Consider the following 19,968-nt stretch of genomic DNA (forward strand, 5'->3'; position numbering starts at 1 on the left):
GGGGTAATATAAAATGGGGTATATCTCGTCTCCCTCACGGTGAAATCTTATGAAATCTGCACAAATGGATCTTATTAAATTGGTCTTTAAAATGAACCTAGTTTCGTTAAAGAGACACAATTCCTTCATACTTAAATTAACCATAGAACTTATTGTCAGAAATTTCAAGTGAAGCCAAAGTGTAGTAATTCTTTCGAAATGACTTATAGTCATTCTTCATCTAATGTATTAGTTAGCAAGGGTTAGATTTCCCCTTTGCACCGATGTCCCACGATGCGATATTTGACACGAAAGTTGGGTTGTTGAATTTTCGGTACAGGCCGCGCAAAGGCAAATCCGAGCTCTCGTAAACCGTAACCAACCCGTCGCGCCGCGAGGCCCTAGTCGACGCGGTCCCCCTCAGCAACAGCAGCAACAAACGCAACAGGTTCCACCTCAAATCCAACAACAGCAACAGCAGCAACAACAACAACCACCTCCACCTCCTCCCCCGGCACCGCAGCAAATGCCACCTCAACAACCAACCCCTAACCAAACTACTCAACGCCCCAGTCAACCTGGTAACTAAAACGTGTTTCACCCAACGCGCAGTTGTTCATTTTTATTTTGGATAAGCGAGAATCACTCACGGGCTTCGAAAGGTGAGCGCGGTGTATAGATAACTTTTGACAGTGGTGATTTTTGACTGTTATCCAAATCCAATCGAGTCTGCGAATTATTTTCATTTTTATTAATTAATTAATTAAACTATGAACATTGACAAACGAATACCAAAGATGGTGGTGAGTTAAGGTTTAAAACACGGATGGACAATTGACTAGAATAAACCTTTTTATTATACAAACGTCGAGTATTTGAAATCTACAAAGAATTACGGACATTATACTAAGGGGATTTAGTGTTAAAATAAAAAAAAAGTTATTTTGTGTTTTTTGTTTCGATGAAAGGGTATTTTATATGACGAGAAATGAGGCAAATGGAATCGATAGAAAGTTTTACGCTTTGTTTGGTTTATAATAAACCCGAGTGGCGATAACCCTTTTCCTTAAACCCCTCCCCCCCCCTATTTACAAATTAAAAAAAACACTTTTTTTAAAAAACGCCCCCTTCGTTAATTGCGAATATATTTTGTAATTCGCAGTTCGTTGGAACACTAAAAAAGTGCGTTTAATTTTAAATTAAATTATTTAAATGGAAGAGACGGCGATTTTTACTTTTTTTTTTTAATAATAAAAAAAAATAACGCTGTTAGGAAAACATTTTTATTTTTTTTTTTTTTTTTTTTTTCGTTAGAGTTAGGTTAGGATAAAATGAATTTTTTTGAAAAACAGACGCGTTTTTAAAATTTGTTTTATTTATTTTAAAAACGCGTCTGTTTAATTTAATTTAGTTTAGTACAAAGGTAATGATGAGAGAAAACTACGTAGGACCACTATTGTTGAGATATTTGGGTAATTTTTTTTTGTAAAATGTTACAAAAAAAAAAGAAAAAAAAAGAATTTATTTTTGATACTTGTTGGAGAAACTTTTTTGTTAAAATGGAATAAAATTTTATATATATATAAAAAAAATTCCAAATAAAAATGGCATTTTTTGTCCTTATAAAGCTTTAAAAATTATACTATTATTATATAATAATATTAAGTGGCCAAATAATACCTCTGGTAAGAATTTTTAAAGCGTTTTAAAAATTAAATGATTAAAATAAATAAAGAAAAAAATTTAAATCAGTTTCTCCAATAAGACGTAACGTAAAAAAACCTTTTAAAAAAAAATGCTCGAAATAAAAAAAAAATAAAAAGAATTTCTTTGCCCTTAAATAATATCAGGTCCGCTATATTATTAATTAGAAGTAATTAATATAGAACGTAATTAGTGGGGTCGGAATTTAATCTTTGTGGTTTTAATTTTATTTTAAAAGACATTTAATATAATTACTTAAACTTAATTATGACAAAAATACAAAAATTAAATTTTAAAATAAGGATAATAAATAGAAGATTAATTAATTAATTAATTAATTAATATAAATGACAGTAAATGATAAACGTTAATGGTAAATTTAATTAAAATTAAAACTTCAAAGATTTAATTTTAAAATAAGGATAATAATTAGAAGATTAATTAATTAATTAATTAATTAATTAATATAAATGACAGTAAATGATTAACGTTAATGGTAAATTTAATTAAAATTAAAATTAAAACTTCAAAGATTTAATTTCCTAACCCAAAATAAAATATTTAAGGAATTCGCTCTCTTCCAAGTTTAAAATAAACGATGCCTCAATTTATGTACCCTAAAACGAAAAAAATATGATCCCCCCTCGTCAAAATATTTATGTTGCGTAAACAAACAAACAAACGTCAAAAAACGTCAAAAAAAATAAATAATATTTTTGGACTTAAAAAACATTAAAACTAAACAAAGCTGATAACATCTTCCGCCGCCGCCAAAAATATATATTTAAAATACTACTAAAACACAAATCAACAAACAAGTAAACAAAATCAGAGTTGTAAAATGTGAACCCAAAAAAAAAAAAAAAAAATTTTTTAATATTATGAAAAAAATACCGAGACTTAAAAAAAAGCAAAACAAAACCAAAAACATTGATTAAAATTTATATATAAACCTTTAGAAGGTTTAAAATTATATAAATTTAACAAAAAAAAACGTAAAAAACAATGACATGAGAAGAAAAAAAGAAAAATCGCTTACAAAAAAACAAACAAAAAAACAAAATGCAACTTACAGTACAATCTTGGATGCCTTGTTATGACTAAGAAAAAAATTTATAGGTGTTTTTAGTACAAGTTAAAAAAGGGGTATTATTAAAACGTAAAATAAATCATTCAGGGGTATTTGCTACAGAATATAATAACCAAAACGTAAAAATAAACCAAAAAAACAAAAACTTAAAATACATAAAAAAAAAACAAATATGTTGAGGTTACGAAACAAATTATGATGAAAGTAAACAAAAAGCCTCGGAATGCCTCCCCCCTTTCCCCCCTTTTGTGTTTTAACTTGGTCATAATTTAAAAAAAAACAAAGTATGAAAATGGTAAAAAAAAAAAAACTCCCCTAAGTGACAAAACAAAAACATTTTTTGCGTTCAAAATAGTTATTTACTGAATTTTTTTTTCAATTTAACTCTTTTAAGGTAAAAGAGTAAACAAATATACGCTGTGTTTATACGTTTTTATTTATTATAAAAAAAAACTGGTAAACATAAGTTTTGGCGACTTCATTAGTTACACAAATACAAGGACTATATTATAAAAAGCAAAACAAGAATTACCCTAAGACTTTTTTTATTGAAAAAGGAGAAAAAAAAACAAAAACAACAAAAACAAATAAACCAAGGTTTCCTATGTTTTTACATTATAACAATAATGAAATAATCCGCCAATTTTTTTTTTCTTTTGTTGGGTGCAAAAGATACCTGATTTAAACTTCAGGTAACTTTTTTTTTTTTTTTTTTAATATAATCATTTTTTTTTTTTTTACACAATGTTTGACCGTGTTTATATAAAAACTACCTCAAATCTACAGAATAATTTATAAATGGTAACAAGAATGGGTGAAAACAGATAATAATTAAGATTAAAGAAATTAAATACAAGAGTTAAGTGTTAATTGCAAAAAAGGAATATGAAAATAACCTGCACGTAAAAAAACAAAATGGCTGAAAATTATATAATAAGATTTCATGGTTTTTTTTTTCGATTGTTGGGAAGTGTTACGAAACTGCCATTTATTCCGTTTTAATTTTATTTTATTTTATTTTTAATAAGGACAAGTTAGGCGTGAATTGTAAATTAATTTCAGGGGTTTTTGCGTGACGTCATATTGATTCGGGTAGAACTCAATGTTAGCTTTAAATTGAGATAAAAATCATTAAAATCGGTTGATAATTAATGAAGTTATAGCTAATTAAATAATAACTAATTTTAATTTTAATGACTTTGGTGTAGTTTTTAAAGATAAAATCGAGCTCTATCTAATTAATTATACTCATTAAAGTATGATTAATTATGTGTAATTCAAAGGAAACATGATTCTTACTTGCCGACTTGTCCTTAACATTTTTCCCTTAACACTACAAAAACAAATCGGGAAATTTCAAAAAAAAAAAAAAAAAAAATTAATGCCATGAAATCTACATCAAATAAAAATATTCTTAATAATTATAAATAAATACATTTTTGTTTTCGTGAGAATTGAAACAGTTCTGAATAAAAAAAAATTGTTTTTTTCTTTTTTAAATAACTGAACATTTTACAAAACCATTTGAAAAAAAAAAAGAAAAATACAATAACCCCCGCGGGGCAGTTGGTCTAAGTGTCAGTTTGCAATTAAATAAAGAAGAAAAAAGTGACTGTTTTGCGTGAATAGAGAAAATTAAATTGAATTAACGCCTCTATGTGTCAAAGAATGGAAAATATTAAATATTAAAAAAATAACGTAAAAAGAAAAGAATTGTTTTGGTAAAAAAAAAAAAAGAAATTTAGTTTTTCTTTAGAAACATTTTTCCTCTTCATCTTAATTATAATTAATTAATTTTATTTGTTCCGCAAATTAATGAATAATGATATTACGAATACGCTTTATAAATCCCCCTAATCCTTCCCCCCCCCCTTTTTATAATTTTTGATTTCGTGAAAATTAATGAATTAAATAATCATTGTACTATCCACATAAATTGCCCCTGAAAGAAAAAAAAATAATTAATCGTGAATACGTAATTTTTAAAAAAACAATGAAACATACATTATATAGTAACAGATAAAAATTATTTAAAAAAATATTAAACCACTGCCAATGAAATGAGACAAAAATAAATGGCGAATTTTCTGATAAAAAAAAACCCAAAAAAAAATTCTAAAAAAAAAAATAAATATGAAAATATCCCTAAAAAATCTATTTTTTAGTAGTGTGGCATGTAGTTTGATATTAAAAAAAACGCTTTGTTATTATTCTAAAGTAATTCTTCTATATACATAAGGTAAATAAGTAAACAATAATACAAATAGATCATGATAAAAAAATCTTAAATTTCTTTTGCAAAATATACTTTTTTTTTTTTTTTAAGTTTTTGGGTCGCTGTATAAAAATTTTGTTTTAATTTTCCCCTTTCTTATAATAGTTAAAAAAAAGATTGTTTTTTTCGCGTGTAGTTAATAGAGAAAGATAACAAAATTGTCGAATTGTAAAAGGTTTAAACACCCTTGATGTTTGGTCTGGATGAAATATAAAAAAAAGCAAAAACAAAAAAAAAATAATAAAAAAAAATAAATAATTAAACGGGAATGATAAATCATCTGTAGGCCAGTCGAATTCAGTATTCAGTGGTTAAACATACGTTTTCTTTTAAATCATAATGAAAAACAAATAATAATCAGTCATAGTTTAGAATACACAATTATATACCGGGTAAAAAAAATATTATAAAAAAAATATTCATAGTTAATTTTTTTTGTTGAATTAATTAATTCCCTCAGGTTATGAATTTATTACTTAGGTAAATTTTACTTCATTGAAAGGGGGCGTATATTAAAAATAAAGCGCGAGAAAATACGTCATTGTCATGGCAACGCCGCCATTTGTAAATGAAGCCGTGAAGAAATACGTTGTTGTCATGGCGACGCCGCCATTTGTCAATGACGCCGTAAGGAAATACGTCGTTACCATGGAAACGCCGCCATTTATAAATCAAGCCGTGAAAAGTAGTCTTAAAGTGGTTTGAAAATGGTTGACACGTATTTATCGACTTTTTTTACATATATGCCTCTTTGTTAGTTAAATAAATGATGAGTCTGATAGTTTATAAATAAATAAACCCAAAACAGCAAACCAGATATGAACTCTAAACAAACAAACAAACTCAGGATTTTTTAATATTAAAAAAATGTTTTTTCGTTTTTTAATTTTTATTTAAAGAAAAAGGATATATATATATTTGGCAGTTTTTGCGTGCCATAAAAAATTACCTCGAACAGCAGGGATTTACGATAATAAAATATTAAAACTAATACACATTTTAAACAAGATACACTGTTAATAGTATTATTAAACAGGAAAAAAACGGGTTTTCAAATATTAAAAATAAAACATATTAAATAATAGTTAACCGATATATATAATTGATTAAATATTAATACCTAACAACTGTACAAAATTAACTAAACCACCACACCGTGAAATAGAGTTCAGAACTGATGCTGTTTTGGGTGGGTTCAGACAGTGCTAATTAAAATAATTAATATTTTTCCTCACTTATTCTTAAATCATTGTATGTTATTAATTATACTATAATTGTAGTAGTAATTCGTTTTTTTTTTATGAAGAAAAAAAAAACAATACCCTCAGAAATCTAGCTACAATTTGTCATTTATAGATTTGAATAACTTTTTGTTTAATTTCCCTATAATTTTTTTTTTTTCAAATATTAATGAATTATAATTTTAATGGTCCGTGTACGTTATATAGTGTTAAAAAAATTGGAAGAGGCCAACAGAAAAGCCCTGCATTAATTCTTTAATGAAAGTAACTCTCGTGAAAGTTTTTGGCGTTTGAAAAAAAGAAATACAAACAGTAAAATTGAACTGAACTGCCAGAAATGAGAATAAAGTGTTTTGTCTGAAGTATATAAAAAAAAGTAATGAAATAACACAATATTAAAATGCGAGATGGAAAATATATATAAAATCCATAAATTTCAAAAAAAAAACAAAACAAAAACCAAACAGAATTGACAGAGCTGTTTCCAGTTTTGCTGTACCGATACCATATTTCGCACGTTCTACCTTTTCTAACGAGAAATTAAATTATTCTAGTTAAACGAAATGTGGTTTGTCATTCATTTCATTAACCTGATCAATCGCATCTACCAAGAAAGTTAATAGACCTTGGTGGCCGTGGAATTTACGATAGACCCATGGATACTAGGTACGTAGTATCTGTGCTTTGAGTTCGGCCGGGAGTTGTGGCGCCCTCCTGTAATCCGTCGTTGTCACGGAGACCGAATCTGGTAGGTCGCTTTGGGATTGTGACGAACTGTTCATTGCCATCAACGCATTGCAAGTACAATTCCACTTAATTCCAGCCAACAGATACCCTAAAACCCCGATTCAAGGTAGCAATTACCAAGCTCCAATGAAGGGTAGAGTCTATTATCATCTGTAAGCATCGCGATGAAACCTTTGCCACCCAAGTTCTAACTCGCATACACACACCACCTTATCTAAAAATAGACAAGAATACCCCAGGTGAACTGTTTGGCGGATATTATATTTTTCTTTAGCGTCCTTGAACGGGGGTGACTAAAAAAATTGCTGAACGGTTCGTAAGTCGTTCATTGTTATACATAGGTATAAGTGGGAGTTACATTGTTAGAGACGCAGCGAGGTCTATTCGGCTTCTCATGGATAGATGCCAGATATTTAGACTTCCCCGTAACTCTTTGGGTACCCTTCTTCGTAAGTGACAAATGTTGAGAGATCATTCTATAAATTCCACCTGCCTGTTGCAACTCCCCGCTAAGGAACGAAAAAGTCATTAAAAGTGGTAAAAACACACCGTTTCGTTAACTTCTTCACTCTTGGCCTATTTCGAAATGACATACTGAGTCTGTTTGATCAAGAAATGTGACTTGTCTCTTTCTCTTAAGCCTTGAGCCAAATTCCTTAAAACTAAAGCAGTTGGGAAATGTTGAAATTATTATTCAAACTAATTTTGTAAGAAAGAATCCATAATGTCAATTGAGAGAGATATTTAGCACTTATTGACAAGGTTAGAGAAATATAATGGACAGCGTAAACACCACCGTATGCCATCTTGTTTTGTTATTGCAAGTATAACTGGTCATCATTAAGGCGCGTTGTACTCCAATGAGGACCATTCATTCTTGCCAACAATAGTCTAAAGTGTAAAAGGTAATAGAGTGGAAGGTACAGAGAACGAAATACACGTACTAACGTCCACCTTCCACTCTATTACCTCTCAAACAGTGCACAGGATATAAGATTACCCACAAGACACAATGAACAGAAAAGAAGTCTTTGGAAATAATTTTTATTTCAATTTTTAAACTATATAACTTATCATCTTATTTTTATTTTCAAATTAATTTCAACAAACATAAATCAGGAAAAATAATTAGTGTTTGATTAGGTTGTTTTTTTAATCCCGAAAATTTTTCGTTACTAATTAAATAACAAAATGTTTTTTTGGTAAATTTTTAGCGAGCTAGGGACGTGGTTTTAAATATTAGGAATTTTCATCGCGAAAAAAAAAGCGGATCTTTAAGAAGAGAGAGAAAAATAAAACAGAAGCAATTCTGATAGACAAGAAAGATGATACGTAAGGTCAAGGTTCAAGGCCTACCACCGCAAAACAAAAGAAAAATAATGAATTATAGTTGTTGGTAAAACGAGGCGTTTAAAGACTTAAGGCGAAGTTTTTGGGTTTAATTAAATACCGGTTTAATTATTAACTAAATAATTAATCTGGACGGATTAGGATAAGGTTAGTCTTCTAAAATACCGTTATTAAAAACTTACGTAGAAAAATACAAAAAAGGATCTCACTGCCATATTAAGTTTAATTGTATGTAAAGCTCTCCGCTTTTTTTTTTAAATATCGGAGTTAAGAAAAAGTCTACGAAAAAGATTAGAAACCAAAATATTTAGCGGCTGTTAATCGTGATTTAGTGTTCTAAGTTCGTCCAGTCGATTTTTTGGTTTTTCCATCATTATGAAATTGTCAGTCGATCACGTGTTTTTACTGGCTCGTATCTGCAAACAAAATTTGTGTTATTAGCGCTTAAAATAGTGCAAAGAAAATATGATTCGCGTTATGTCAAAAAAAAAAAAATTGCCGCGTTGTCTATTTTTGATCTACTCTTTACGTATTCCCAGTGATATTTCACGTATGGTTGAATTCAGTCGTTATGAATCTAAAAATATTGGCCACTAAATTAAGGTGTTACTTTAAAATCGTCTCTGGGTTGACGGTTAAACTGTATCCGTTGCCAAAGAGGCGACTCCTACGCTCTGAATACCTGTGTAGTACTCGAAAGCTGCAACATTGCAACAGCTGGAAAGGGCAAACCGTCGTTCGTGTCCTTTCCCAAAATTTATTAGCTCATAATTCGTCCCACAAACATATTTTTTATTTTTTTAACATCCTAGATTTAAACGAGTCTAAACATAACGCGACGACGACTTTAGTTGGCGCCTTTAGCGAGAGAGTGCTATATTTGGGACCTTTTTCGACTTAAAACACTTGGGAAAACAGAGCTCGTACCGTTTACGAGATATTCCTTTTAGGTTTTGTCGTGTCGTAGTGGCCCTTTACGTTATTTCGGGAGTTTACTCTAGATACTTGTTGGAGCTAAACTTGGAGAAAATAATCTAGGACTTGAACGAAAGATTTTCCAATGTTGGTAGGTTATATTTAGATCTAATTGGGTATTGTTTCTGTATGGCTTCATTGTCTAAAATGGAGTCTGCCTTATACAGTCTGCCTTTCAACATTTGGTAAGAAAAATCAAACGTTAAATAGAATTTAGGTATGGCAAAAGCGCGAACCGCGACCTACATCAAATGAAGGGTAACTAAACAAACAATTTACAACTAGGTTTCCCAAATTCTTTCGCCGAGAGAGAGAGAGAGAGAGAGAGAGAGAGAGAGAGAGAGAGAGAGAATTTTCGGAAGTTAGGGTCTACTTCCTCTTATCTTTAGGAAGTTTGGGAGTCTCGGGATTGAGGGAAAATGTACTTGTTTACGGGAATTGGATTCAACCCAAGACGTCAAATAAGACGTGAAATCGGGGTCGTGCCGGGTCGAATTAGACTTTGAGAGAATTTGACTATTTAACTATGTTTTAGTTAAAAGCTAATTGAAACTTACCCCCTTCAAAAAACTTGAATGCGATGATTTTCCCGATCGCACACCAAGATACTGCCCGTTGAAGTCACGGCAATACCTTCCAAGCCTTTGAATTCGCCATCAGCCGCTCCCCAGGTGCCAAATGACCTCAAGAACGTTCCATCAGGGTGGAAGATTTGGATACGGTTGTTACCACTGTCCCCGACGATTATGTAGCCTTGATCGTCGACTGCCACGCCCCTGGGGAACTTGAATTGACCCTCGTCCGAACCCTCTGTACCAAAGGTGGACAAACTGCGCCCGTTGACGTCGAAGATTTGGATTCTGTGGTTGTTGCTGTCGCTGACGATAACCCGGTTCGTATTGCTGACCGCTATGTAATGCGGGTGTTCCAAGTGACCTGGACGACTGCCTATTGAGCCGAATTTGCCGACAAATGTACCATCCGATTGGAAGACCTGTTAGTGGTACAATATGCATTTTTGTAACCTAGTATGTTAGTACTTCAAAAGATAATTAGAAGTACTCCTGGTACTATATTGACAAGTCGTAATAAGACTTCGTTCTAGTTTAGGATTAGGCACCATAGCTAAGGTTAGATTTCCGTGTTTCAAAGATTACACTCATTCCTAGTGACCACCCCCTCGGTTTGTATAAGTTGCATTTTGTACCCTAATGTCACGGGGAAATTTAGTGAATGACAGGTGTTAAAACTTTCCTCGGGTATGGCAGATCTCACTGCACCCTAAAAATATTTCCAACAGGGCCAGAGATGTATAATAACTGGGTTGTATAATAGGCGTTACAAATTTTAAGTCTAAAAATGAGAGCGTATAAATTGTACCAGAGTCCCGGTTAAGTACAAACCCTCCCTTTGTCCTACTGGAATTACCAAGTTTACTCTGGTTACCCTTTTGCTCGACGCAATGACAACAGTAAGCGAATTTACTGTCAGCATCGGAATTTTCGTGGTGACAAGAGTTTTAATGATAAATGTATTTTCAAGACTCAAAACAACAGTCTGTTGCTTTCTCGAGGGTTAAGTTAAATCTTAAAATAGTTTTCACCACAAAAATTACAGGACATCCTAAATTTTAGATATCATAGTTTAGGTGTAGGCTAATTACTATTTATAACATCAAGGACCTTTAAAATCATATTTCGCTTAACATAACCATACGAAATCATTACTCAAAACATTCATTTGGACGCCGGCATTTTTGTAATTCCTAACGTGGATGAAATTAGATAGCGGGTACGGTAAGTCGTCCTAAACGAAGCATTTTTTAGTGTCGGAATATTAAGGGTCCTCTCTTTGTAGCCTGTTCTCTCTAGAACACGCCACCGATGCCAAAAAATAAACGCGAGACACCGCGCTTCTATAAAGTTTCGTTTCCTGGTTTATACGGTATGGATAACGGATTTCTAAAGGAGAGGTTAGAGATCTTCCTCGTTACCGCGTGGAGAAATTAAAGAAGACGCGACTTGGGTGGGTTAACCTTCCCTTTAAAGATATCCTTGTAGACGGTCTGCGCCTAAGAGAGCTGTCGAAAATATACTAGCGACCTATTGCTGATGATTTGGGTACCTTCCAAAAGGGAAGCGCTCGTAAAAAAGAAACGGTCGGCAAAGACCAAAATAATTTCGCGAGGAGAGTTTTTGGTTCGAAGAGGATGTTAAGATACTATAAGGATAGGCAGATTTTTTCCAGGACAAAGACCGGCCGTAAAAACGTGGAAATGGAGAAGGATGTTTAAAACTTTTAAACAAAACGAAGACTACTCGCGTAATTTCCTTTACTCAACTTGAAAAAACATTTCGGGATAAATTTCAACACTCAATTTTGTCGCGCCAAGGTCGTACCCCTACCATATTTACTTAAGAAAGAACGAGTGGTTTCTTTGTGGCGTTATTAGTGACTTACCTGAATTCGGTGGTTCTCTTTATCGCAAATGTAGATGAATCCTAAACTGTCGGTAGTGATTCCCCAAGGGTAACTGAATCGGCCGTCCGTCCTTCCTTCGACTCCGAATGCTCGCAGGAACCTGCCTGAAGGGTCGAATACTTGAATACGGTGGTTGTAGCGATCCGAAACGATGTACTGCCCGATTCTGTTCACCGCTACTCCGGCTAGGCAGTCGAATTTGCCCTCTTCGCTACCATAGGTACCAAATTCTTGGAGGAATTTTCCGTTAGAATCGAAGACCTGACAGCGAAGATACGCTTTAGTTTTGTCGATCCCTTTATAATTGGACGCTGATGGCCTTAGGACTTACCTGCACTCTGTGGTTGCTACTGTCAGCGACAACGATGGAATTGTCCAATCCGACCGCGACTCCCCTGGGCCAAGTGAAACAACCCGGTTCGGTTCCTCGGCATCCGATTCTCAAAACCATCTTTCTCTTCTGCATGTACAGGCTACGGGGGTACGAGAAGCTGTACTGGTGTTGGCCGTCTCCGTATCTGGAGAAGACGGAGTCTCTGCGTCCGTCATGGCCGCCAGTTTCGTCATCCGACGAGTTATCCGTGCCGCTTCTGGAATAGAGCGACCCGGAACTTTTACTTCGTGATACCGGTGACCTGGTATTTCCCCCGGAGCCTGAACCCGAACGAGACCCGTACTTGGTGCGCAAGTATTGCGCCCACGTGCTGTTGCTGGCCGATTCGTCCGGGCTGGGATCGCGGGATTTCAGGGCGTGGTGACTGCGACTTCGAGCCAAAGCCGAGGAGGTTAAAGAATCCGAGGGCCTTTCGAAACGCGATCGGTAGGGTGACGAGGTGGAACGGTCGTCCTCGGGGCTGTCGTCGTTCAGGGCCATATCGTGGGAGCTACGACTGCGCGATATTCTATTGCGACGCAGGGCGGCGGAAGATAGGGTCCGACTGTCCCTTCGGTCGCCGGACGATCTGCCATCGTCCGGACTGACGTCGCGACTACCACCTAAGCCGCTGACCAGGGCGGAACTGCGACTGCGGGGCAGATAGCGGTTGTACGAACTGGTCTCTTCGGGTTCGTCGTCCACGGTGGAGGTGCGCCTTCGGGACGAACCGAGACCGTACCTGGAAACTGGTTCTTCCTTTTTGGTGAGTGATTCTCGCCGACCGCTTTTATTTTTCTGTGGTTCATCTTTTTCTTTTTCTCTGGCATAGTTGGAGTGACGCGTCGAGCGCGTGCTGAAATCCTTTTTCGGATCCGGTATTTCTTTACGTAATTGGGCGCTTCTGGCCAGAAGACTGTTGACGGCGGAACTAGTAGTTGGACCTTCCGTCCTCTTGGGTGTCGGCGCCGGTGCTTCGTCACTTTCGCTTTCCGAACTGGTAACTTCGCTTTCGCTTTCACTGTCCGAGCCTTCATCCTTGTCGGCTTCGGAGATTCGGCGCTGTCCTTGAAGACGACTCAAGTACGACGGTTGGGTGGAGGTTTTGTTTCGGGGATCTTCCTTCTTGTCTACCGAGTTGGTTCTGCTTCCCAAAGTCCGGCGATCCTCGCGGTTGTCCACGTCTAATGATACGCTCTTCCCCATCGGCGGGCGAGGAGACCTAAAGTAGAACAACGACCCCAGATGGGGTCACACGTTATTCACCCCACCCATAATAAAAAATAAATGAAAATAAAACGCGTTCGAATTAGGGGAGGAAAAAAGAAGGAAAAAAATCAACCGATTTAGCATCGCGCGTTGTTTCAAATGTTTCGGCGACGCATTATTTATTTATTTTAAATCCGTTATTTTGATTTCCCGCGAAAGTTCATGAACTCGCGTGTTTATGGAACATCATTATTGTTTACATTATAAATTAAGTTACGGTTCATTTTAACAACAATTTTAAAAAGGAGAAGATACTCATTGGTCACAGATCGCGTTTTATTTTATTCTTTAAAACCTAACTATTTACAATTTAAAATTTACTTTGATTTTTGGTCCGATTATCTTCGCTGTAAAATAAAGTAAGATATTTCACACAATGCACGCTGAAAATCGTTGTAAAACTACGTGGAAGGGTTTTGGTTGAGCGGAGAATCCAATCCATTAGTGTAAATGGGAAAAACGGAATTGAGGTGAATTTTAGTTGATTTGGTACGGAGGTTCGCGAGTTTAGCGAACGGTAACGCGGAGAGGTTTATATTTGGTTCCTTTTTACCGTGGTCAAGTCTTGGTTAAGTCGGTTATGCGTAGGTTTATGATATAAACAAATACGGGGTCTTTACTTGATTGTTGGCCTCCTGCAGGCGCGTCGGAGGGGCGTGGAAATACGGGAGGTAAGCGGGGTGCCGGGCTCCTTCCGCCGCCGCTGCCTAAAGGCGTGTCCGAAGAACCTGGGCTGGTCGGGGTGCGGGTCGGAGCGAGCGCTCGATAGCGAGAATAGTTGGGTCTCTCCTGGCCCACCAGGTCCTCGAGACTTATTCGACGAAGCGTGGACAAATTGTCGCTGCTCAAAGTCTTGGCTAAAGCACGACCTGGACGGCCGGAAACGAGGAGATCTTGGTTCCTGGAGACAAGCTGCCCGCTCCCGCTACGACCACCCGGAGGCTGCACTTTATCGTAGATCGATTCAGTCTGATTACGGGTATAGGGCCTTCTGGTTGTAGGGCTTTCTTCCGGACTGAGTGGCGAGGTCAAAGAGGACCTGAGATGTCGGGGTCCATTTTCAGACGATGGTCGAGACCCTAAATCAGACGCTCGGCTTACAGCCGACGATGGTCGAGACCCTAATTCAGACGCTCGGCTTACAGCCGACGATGGTCGAGACCCTAATTCAGACGACCGGCTGACAGTTGAAGATGGTCGAGAACCCATTTCTGACGGCCGGCTGACAGCCGAAGATGGTCGAGGCCCTATTTCAGACGCGCGGCTGACCGTCGATGATGGTCGAGACCCTAATTCAAACCCGCGGCTGATAGTCGGTGGAGAGAAGGGCCCAGTTTCAGACACGCGACTGGCAGCTGGCGGATGGAGTTCGACGCGCAAAGCCGCGGTTGGCGGTAGTGCGTGAGGGACGTAGGAAGACGGGTAATAACTAGGATCTAACTCAACCTCCGGAGACACGTCTCTCGATACTTGCCTCACTTGTTGCCGGGAGGGTGGTGTTGACGTTCCTGATTGCCTAGGAGAGTCTGGCCTCTTGGACTCAGTCGAGGATTGACGTTGGGCATCCGCATCTGTGCTTGACCTCCTCCATCCATACGTTCTAGCTGGTGGTGTTGGTTCGGCAGGACTGGATGGAGCGTCTTCGAACGGAGACCCTCTAGACGAACCTCCACTCTCACTGGAATCTTGTCGGACATTTCGCGGACTGCTACTGGTGTCGTCGTCTTTCAACGATGCTAATCTTCTGGGAACGGGTTTCGTGGACGACGGTGTCGTTTCCGGAACTGTCGGCAAAGGACTTTGAGGTGGTGTCGTAGCGGCGGGCGGTGTACTGGGTCTGGGAGCGACAGCGGCGGTTGTTGTTGACGCAGCGGCGGCTTGGTTTTGTTTTTTCTGTTTTTCTATCTCATCTTCGCTGACTTGTCTGGCAGGAGCTCTGCGCGTGACTGGTGGTGGAGCGGGAGTTGGTGGTGGTGGAGGTTCATTAGCCTTTCGCTCTTTTTCCAATTGATCTTGTTTTTGTTTTATCTCATTTTGGTGTAAGCGTTCCATAATGTAGGCAGAGTCTAACAGCCGAATGACGCCACTTAGAGGACCTCTCGTCGCGTCTTCCGTGTCTATGACTCTTTCTCTAGGAGGTGTTTGAGGTTGTTGTGACGATGGCTCTTCGAACCTGACGGACCTTGAATGACCGTGGCTTTCGGACTCGTGTCCGGAGTCTTCCAGTAGTTCCCGAGCAAATCGTGATTGAAATCTACTGGCCAGGTCGTCATTGGAATCTCTGAAGCGAGAAGAATAGTCGCAATCGCTTGGACGAAGGAAGCGACTGCTTCTAGTTGATGAGTCTCTGTCCGACGAATCATAGCCAGCTCGGTCTCCGTATCTTCTGTAACCTGAACTCGTATCACTGTCTTTCCTGTTTCTTCCAAAAATGGCGGAGGAATCCCTTTCAGAGTCGCTGGTGTGTCCTCCAAATCGACTGCTACCCGTATCTAGATACTGGCTTCTCGACGTTGCCGAAGATCCTTCTTGTTGTCGTCTTTGGAATTGACTAGCCAGACGATGATCGCTTTGACTTCTCATAAGCGCGTTCGATGGTGGGCTCAAGAAGGCCGGGGATGTAGGAGCTGGCGCTACTGCGGGTGCCGGAGTGGGAGCGGGAGGCGCGGTCGTCTTCAGCTCGCCAAAAGAGATCAAAGTTTTGTGAAGGACTTCGGGATCGGAATTATGCTGCAGTTTAATTCTTCTAGCAAAATCGCTAGGATCTGCGTCGAAATTCCTTAAGAAATCTAGAGTTTTCAAGAATATTTCCTTATATTCCACCAATTCCACATCCGTCCATTCCATGTCTTCGACGATGTACTTGTCAACCAAGTCGCAATTGCTGTTCATGTTGGTCACTTCGGTTTCCAAATCGTCCTTCAACTTATCGATATTCTTTGTCTCGTTTTCAACGTAAACTTCTAATTCGTGGACAAGTCTCTCTTCGGTATCTTTCAAATCTTTTATGTAGCGACGGACTAACTCTTCTATTTCCTCTTTGACTTGAATAAAGTTCAAATTCAACTTATCGCCATTTTTCTGGGTTTGAGCCAAGGTGTCGCTCAATCGGTTCAAACCTCGCCGAACCTGATTGTTAATACGGTTGATCTCTCTTCTCATGATATCCAAATGAGCTTCTCGACAATCCGTGCAGATTTTCTTTTCGCAATGGCAGCATCTTTCGACGTAATTTTTTTCGCTGCAAACACCGCATCTTTCCATCATGCAGGGTTCGGGTTCCGGTTCTTCTCCGGTTATATTTCGGTGCAAATCCAAGAATCGAATCAAGGTCACGTTTGTGGGAAGCGTTTGAACTCCTTGGTAGGGTATCCTGTGTTCGGCTCGACATTCTGGACACTTGATTTGTCTTCGACCGTAATCTACCAGGCCCTCCATACAGGGTTCGCAGCAAAATGTATGCTGACATGGTAATAATTTGGGGTTCTTGTACCGATCCAAGCAAATTGCGCAGGTTAGCAGCTGATCCAATTGACCCCAAGCGGACATTTTGTTTTCCTCTTTATTCTTTACTTCAATTAAAAGTTACTTAAAATTTCGGGAACGTTTCAAGCGGTTTTTTTAAAGCGGGGATGCCAGCAAATTATTTTAAAGGCGTATTTGTGAGTCGTAACATTTTTGGGCGGCCTAGAGAAAAAAACCCGGAAAATTTGTTAATTCAAATTTTTTAATAATTAATTAAACAATGGAAGAGGAATAAAACTCACCTTAAAGGAAGGGCCGGCCCATTATGTTCGATCGATTAATCTAATAATATGAAATTTTTCGACTTCAAGTGCAGAGAATGGATTTTCATCCACTGATCTCGTAGAAAGTTTCTTCTCGACTCGCGATGCGCCTCGAAGTTACTCCGTCCTAAATTGGGCGTCCGAACTAAAAATATACGATTACTCCACTGCTAGTGACGTCAGCTTCATCTTAGGATGCTGGGAAAGTTCTAGTTATTCATCCAGATTGTTGCCAAAAAGGGGGAAACGACAAATGGGGGACGCAACCTCTTCCAATCCTCTCTCTCTTTCTCTCTACAATACTCGCATCCCGCATCCTCCCACCCATTTATCTACCCAGAGAAGAGACGCGCGTTTTCAGGGTAGAGAGGATCGTGTTTATTTCAAAACAAAATACAGCAACGGCCGAAAGTGATTCCCGAGAATTTAGCTCAAACATTGGGGTTTCTTTTTTCGTTTTAAGATTTGTGTGTCAATGTTTGTAACTTTTGGGTTGAGTTGTGTAATTTTAAAGTGTTTCTATTTTGCTAATTGATTAGCCGCTTATTCTCCGTAAGTTTAGAAATACCGAAAATAATAATAGCAGATCCTAGCTTATAGTCTATTAAACTCTTTGGTTAATTTATATCAAGTGCCCATGGACAATAGGCTAATAAATTTCATCATTAGGTTGAAAGAAAAACGAATTTGTAGGAATAATAACTATTTTAATAGAGCAATAGCAGCTTGCTACCTTTGACTGTGTTGGGAACTTATGGGAATGAACACGGGGTGACATTACTGTATACGAATAGTTTATTTCCATATCAAATATTTCGCGGGAAAAATAGAAGCTTTTTTCCAGTCCACGTGCTGCCGCCGCGCGATTGATTTCAGCAATGCTTTCTGCTACAAGTGGCTTCAGGGAAAAATTGGTAGATGACCGTGAACCCAAGCTCGTTATGATTATTTTACAGTTTATTATGTAAATTAATTAGCAGATTCTTTTAAAAAATGTCGGAAAATGCCTATAATTTCGGTGATTACGGATACGAAAATATACCGGCTTATAGAAGCGCTAATGTTACGCCAACTTCGAGCCCAAATAGGCGTCAACCAAGGCTTAACGATGACTCTAATGGCCTTCGGAGGGCTTCATCAGTAACCTTACCTACTAGTAGTCTCGCAAGTGGAACTCAACATCCGCAACAAGCTACGCCGGTAAATATTGAACACCTTCAGCGATTTGCCAGTATTGGAGTTGGATTATCTACCTTATTATTGGAAAACCTACTATCACATCCATGCATCGTTTTGAGGAGACAGTGCCAAGTGAACAAGAATGCCACTAGGTACCATATTACACCATTTTCCTTAATCCGAGTGACTGGCAACATTATTGGTCGACAAGGTTTCGGAACTTTATGGAAAGGAGCCACTAGCGTTTTTATCGTTCATGGCATTGCATTAGCAACAGAAACTGCAGTCTCAGATTTGACATCTTATCCCAAAGATGTTCATATGTATAGCAGTTTCAAGCACTTAGCCCAACACTTGGCTTTGAAATGCATCACATTCACTCTGATCACGCCTTTCCTATGCGCCAGTCTGGTAGAAACGGTTCAAAGTGATATTGCTAGTGAGAAACCAGGAATAGCTGAATGTTTGAAGGAGGGCTTATTCCGTATTGTTCAATGGGGGAAACCAAGAACCAGTCGCCTACAACCAATCTGGATACTTTTAGCCCCAACTGTCGTCCATGGTGTTATGAGCTACACTATTTCAGCCATTGTTCATTCTATCGCCGCATGGTACTTGAGATTGAGATTATCAAGGAAAAGAGGCATCACGGACAAAATGAAAGACACTATAAGTCAAACTGACCGTCTGTTGATAGAAGTTATCTCTTCGTTTGTGGGCAGTTTGGTAGCTGATGTGGTTTTATTCCCCTTGGAAACTGTCTTGCATCGTTTATATTTACAAGGCACAAGATCTATTATCGATGATCTTGATACAGGGATGGCTGTGACACCCATTTTGAGTCGTTACGATGGCCCTCTAGAGTGTTTTCAAACCATAGTCATGGAGGAAGGGGCTTCAGGATTGTACCGGGGATTTGGTGCTCTTGTTTTACAATACTGTTTACAAGGATTGATACTTAAAGGCACCAAAATGATCCTGGACAATGTTAGACAATTAGCCAATGGCCCCGCTGTTAAAACTATCCCTAATCCTAATTAGTTAATGTTAAAATACATTTAGAAGTGAGATCAAATATTTCTGTGTCGTATCCAAACCCACGTAGCTAACTAGTCCTTAAATTTTTGTGAAATGTTAACAAGCTTCCAAATATAGATGCAAGCCATAATTAAGCGAAGCAACTTTTAATTTGAAACCCAAATTCCACAAAATTAATATAACTTTTTTGTTTTTGCCAAAAATAAATAAATTAAAACAAATGTTTGTTTGTTTGTTTAGATATTAAAGAAAATATTTATGAAATCCTATTTGTCTTTCATTTGTAAAAGGTAAAACTTTGTCTTCATCTGTCCTGAAACCTGAGAGGTAATTGTATTGGTCAATGTTGGCTGGTGATTATACGTTATTTGATGTTTTCTCAACACCTATGACCTTTAATTAAAAATATTTAGGCATGACTAGGTAGGGGATAATTTGGTCTATTACATCTTTGGGTTATTTCCCTGCATATATATTTT

At 37.4% G+C, this 19,968-nt stretch overlaps 3 protein-coding genes across 9 annotated transcripts in view; 2 read left to right on the forward strand and 1 right to left on the reverse strand.

The window, feature by feature from the left end:
• The window catches only part of LOC149702425 (insulin-like growth factor 2 mRNA-binding protein 1), a 35,216-nt gene extending 28,363 nt beyond the window's left edge, over positions 1-6,853 (forward strand). For all 6 annotated transcript variants that reach the window (XM_089866228.1, XM_089866227.1, XM_089866225.1 and 3 more), the window contains one exon: positions 320-6,853. In XM_089866228.1, the coding sequence (XP_089722354.1) occupies positions 320-568 (249 nt within the window). In that variant the 3' untranslated portion in view covers positions 569-6,853. The remainder of the gene's footprint in view (positions 1-319) is intronic.
• A 1,213-nt stretch (positions 6,854-8,066) lies between these two features.
• On the reverse strand, positions 8,067-17,543 carry tn (tripartite motif containing protein thin). 2 transcript variants are annotated; one of them, XM_089866212.1, is made up of 7 exons: positions 17,252-17,543; positions 14,959-17,171; positions 12,958-13,437; positions 12,174-12,432; positions 11,822-12,103; positions 9,919-10,355; positions 8,067-8,802 (listed from the first exon to the last, which is right to left on the reverse strand). In XM_089866212.1, exons 2-6 carry the CDS (start codon positions 17,031-17,033, stop codon positions 9,924-9,926), a joined length of 3,528 nt encoding a protein of 1,175 aa, XP_089722338.1. In that variant the 5' UTR covers positions 17,034-17,171; positions 17,252-17,543; the 3' UTR covers positions 8,067-8,802; positions 9,919-9,923. The 2 variants fall into 2 exon arrangements, with proteins under 2 accessions (XP_089722338.1, XP_089722337.1); XM_089866211.1 differs by having other exon boundaries at positions 12,174-13,437.
• Positions 17,544-18,138: 595 nt separating this feature from the next.
• Positions 18,139-19,753, forward strand: LOC149702427 (mitochondrial outer membrane protein SLC25A46-like). Its single transcript, XM_089866240.1, has one exon. The coding sequence runs from the start codon at positions 18,266-18,268 to the stop codon at positions 19,490-19,492; it is 1,227 nt and encodes a 408-aa protein (XP_089722366.1). The 5' UTR covers positions 18,139-18,265; the 3' UTR covers positions 19,493-19,753.
• The last annotated feature ends 215 nt before the right edge of the window (positions 19,754-19,968 follow it).

This window comes from Phalangium opilio, unplaced genomic scaffold, assembly GCF_054372755.1.
Source record: "Phalangium opilio isolate 3A_F unplaced genomic scaffold, DU_Popi_V2 ptg000017l_1, whole genome shotgun sequence".
Classification (NCBI taxonomy): Eukaryota; Metazoa; Arthropoda; class Arachnida; order Opiliones; family Phalangiidae; genus Phalangium; species Phalangium opilio.

What these genes read in the sequence shown, in the direction of transcription:
- tn (XM_089866211.1), bottom strand. Translation starts at nt 17,033, where the DNA reads ATGTCCGCTTGGGGTCAATTGGATCAGCTGCTAACCTGCGCAATTTGC. An exon ending in CCCTCCCGGCAACAAGTGAG is followed by an intron (nt 13,438 to 14,958) that starts GCAAGTATCGAG and finishes GTTCTACTTTAG; the next exon opens with GTCTCCTCGCCCGCCGATGG. An exon ending in GTAGCAACCACAGAGTGCAG is followed by an intron (nt 12,104 to 12,173) that starts GTAAGTCCTAAG and finishes CTTCGCTGTCAG; the next exon opens with GTCTTCGATTCTAACGGAAA.
- LOC149702427 (XM_089866240.1), top strand. Translation starts at nt 18,266, where the DNA reads ATGTCGGAAAATGCCTATAATTTCGGTGATTACGGATACGAAAATATA.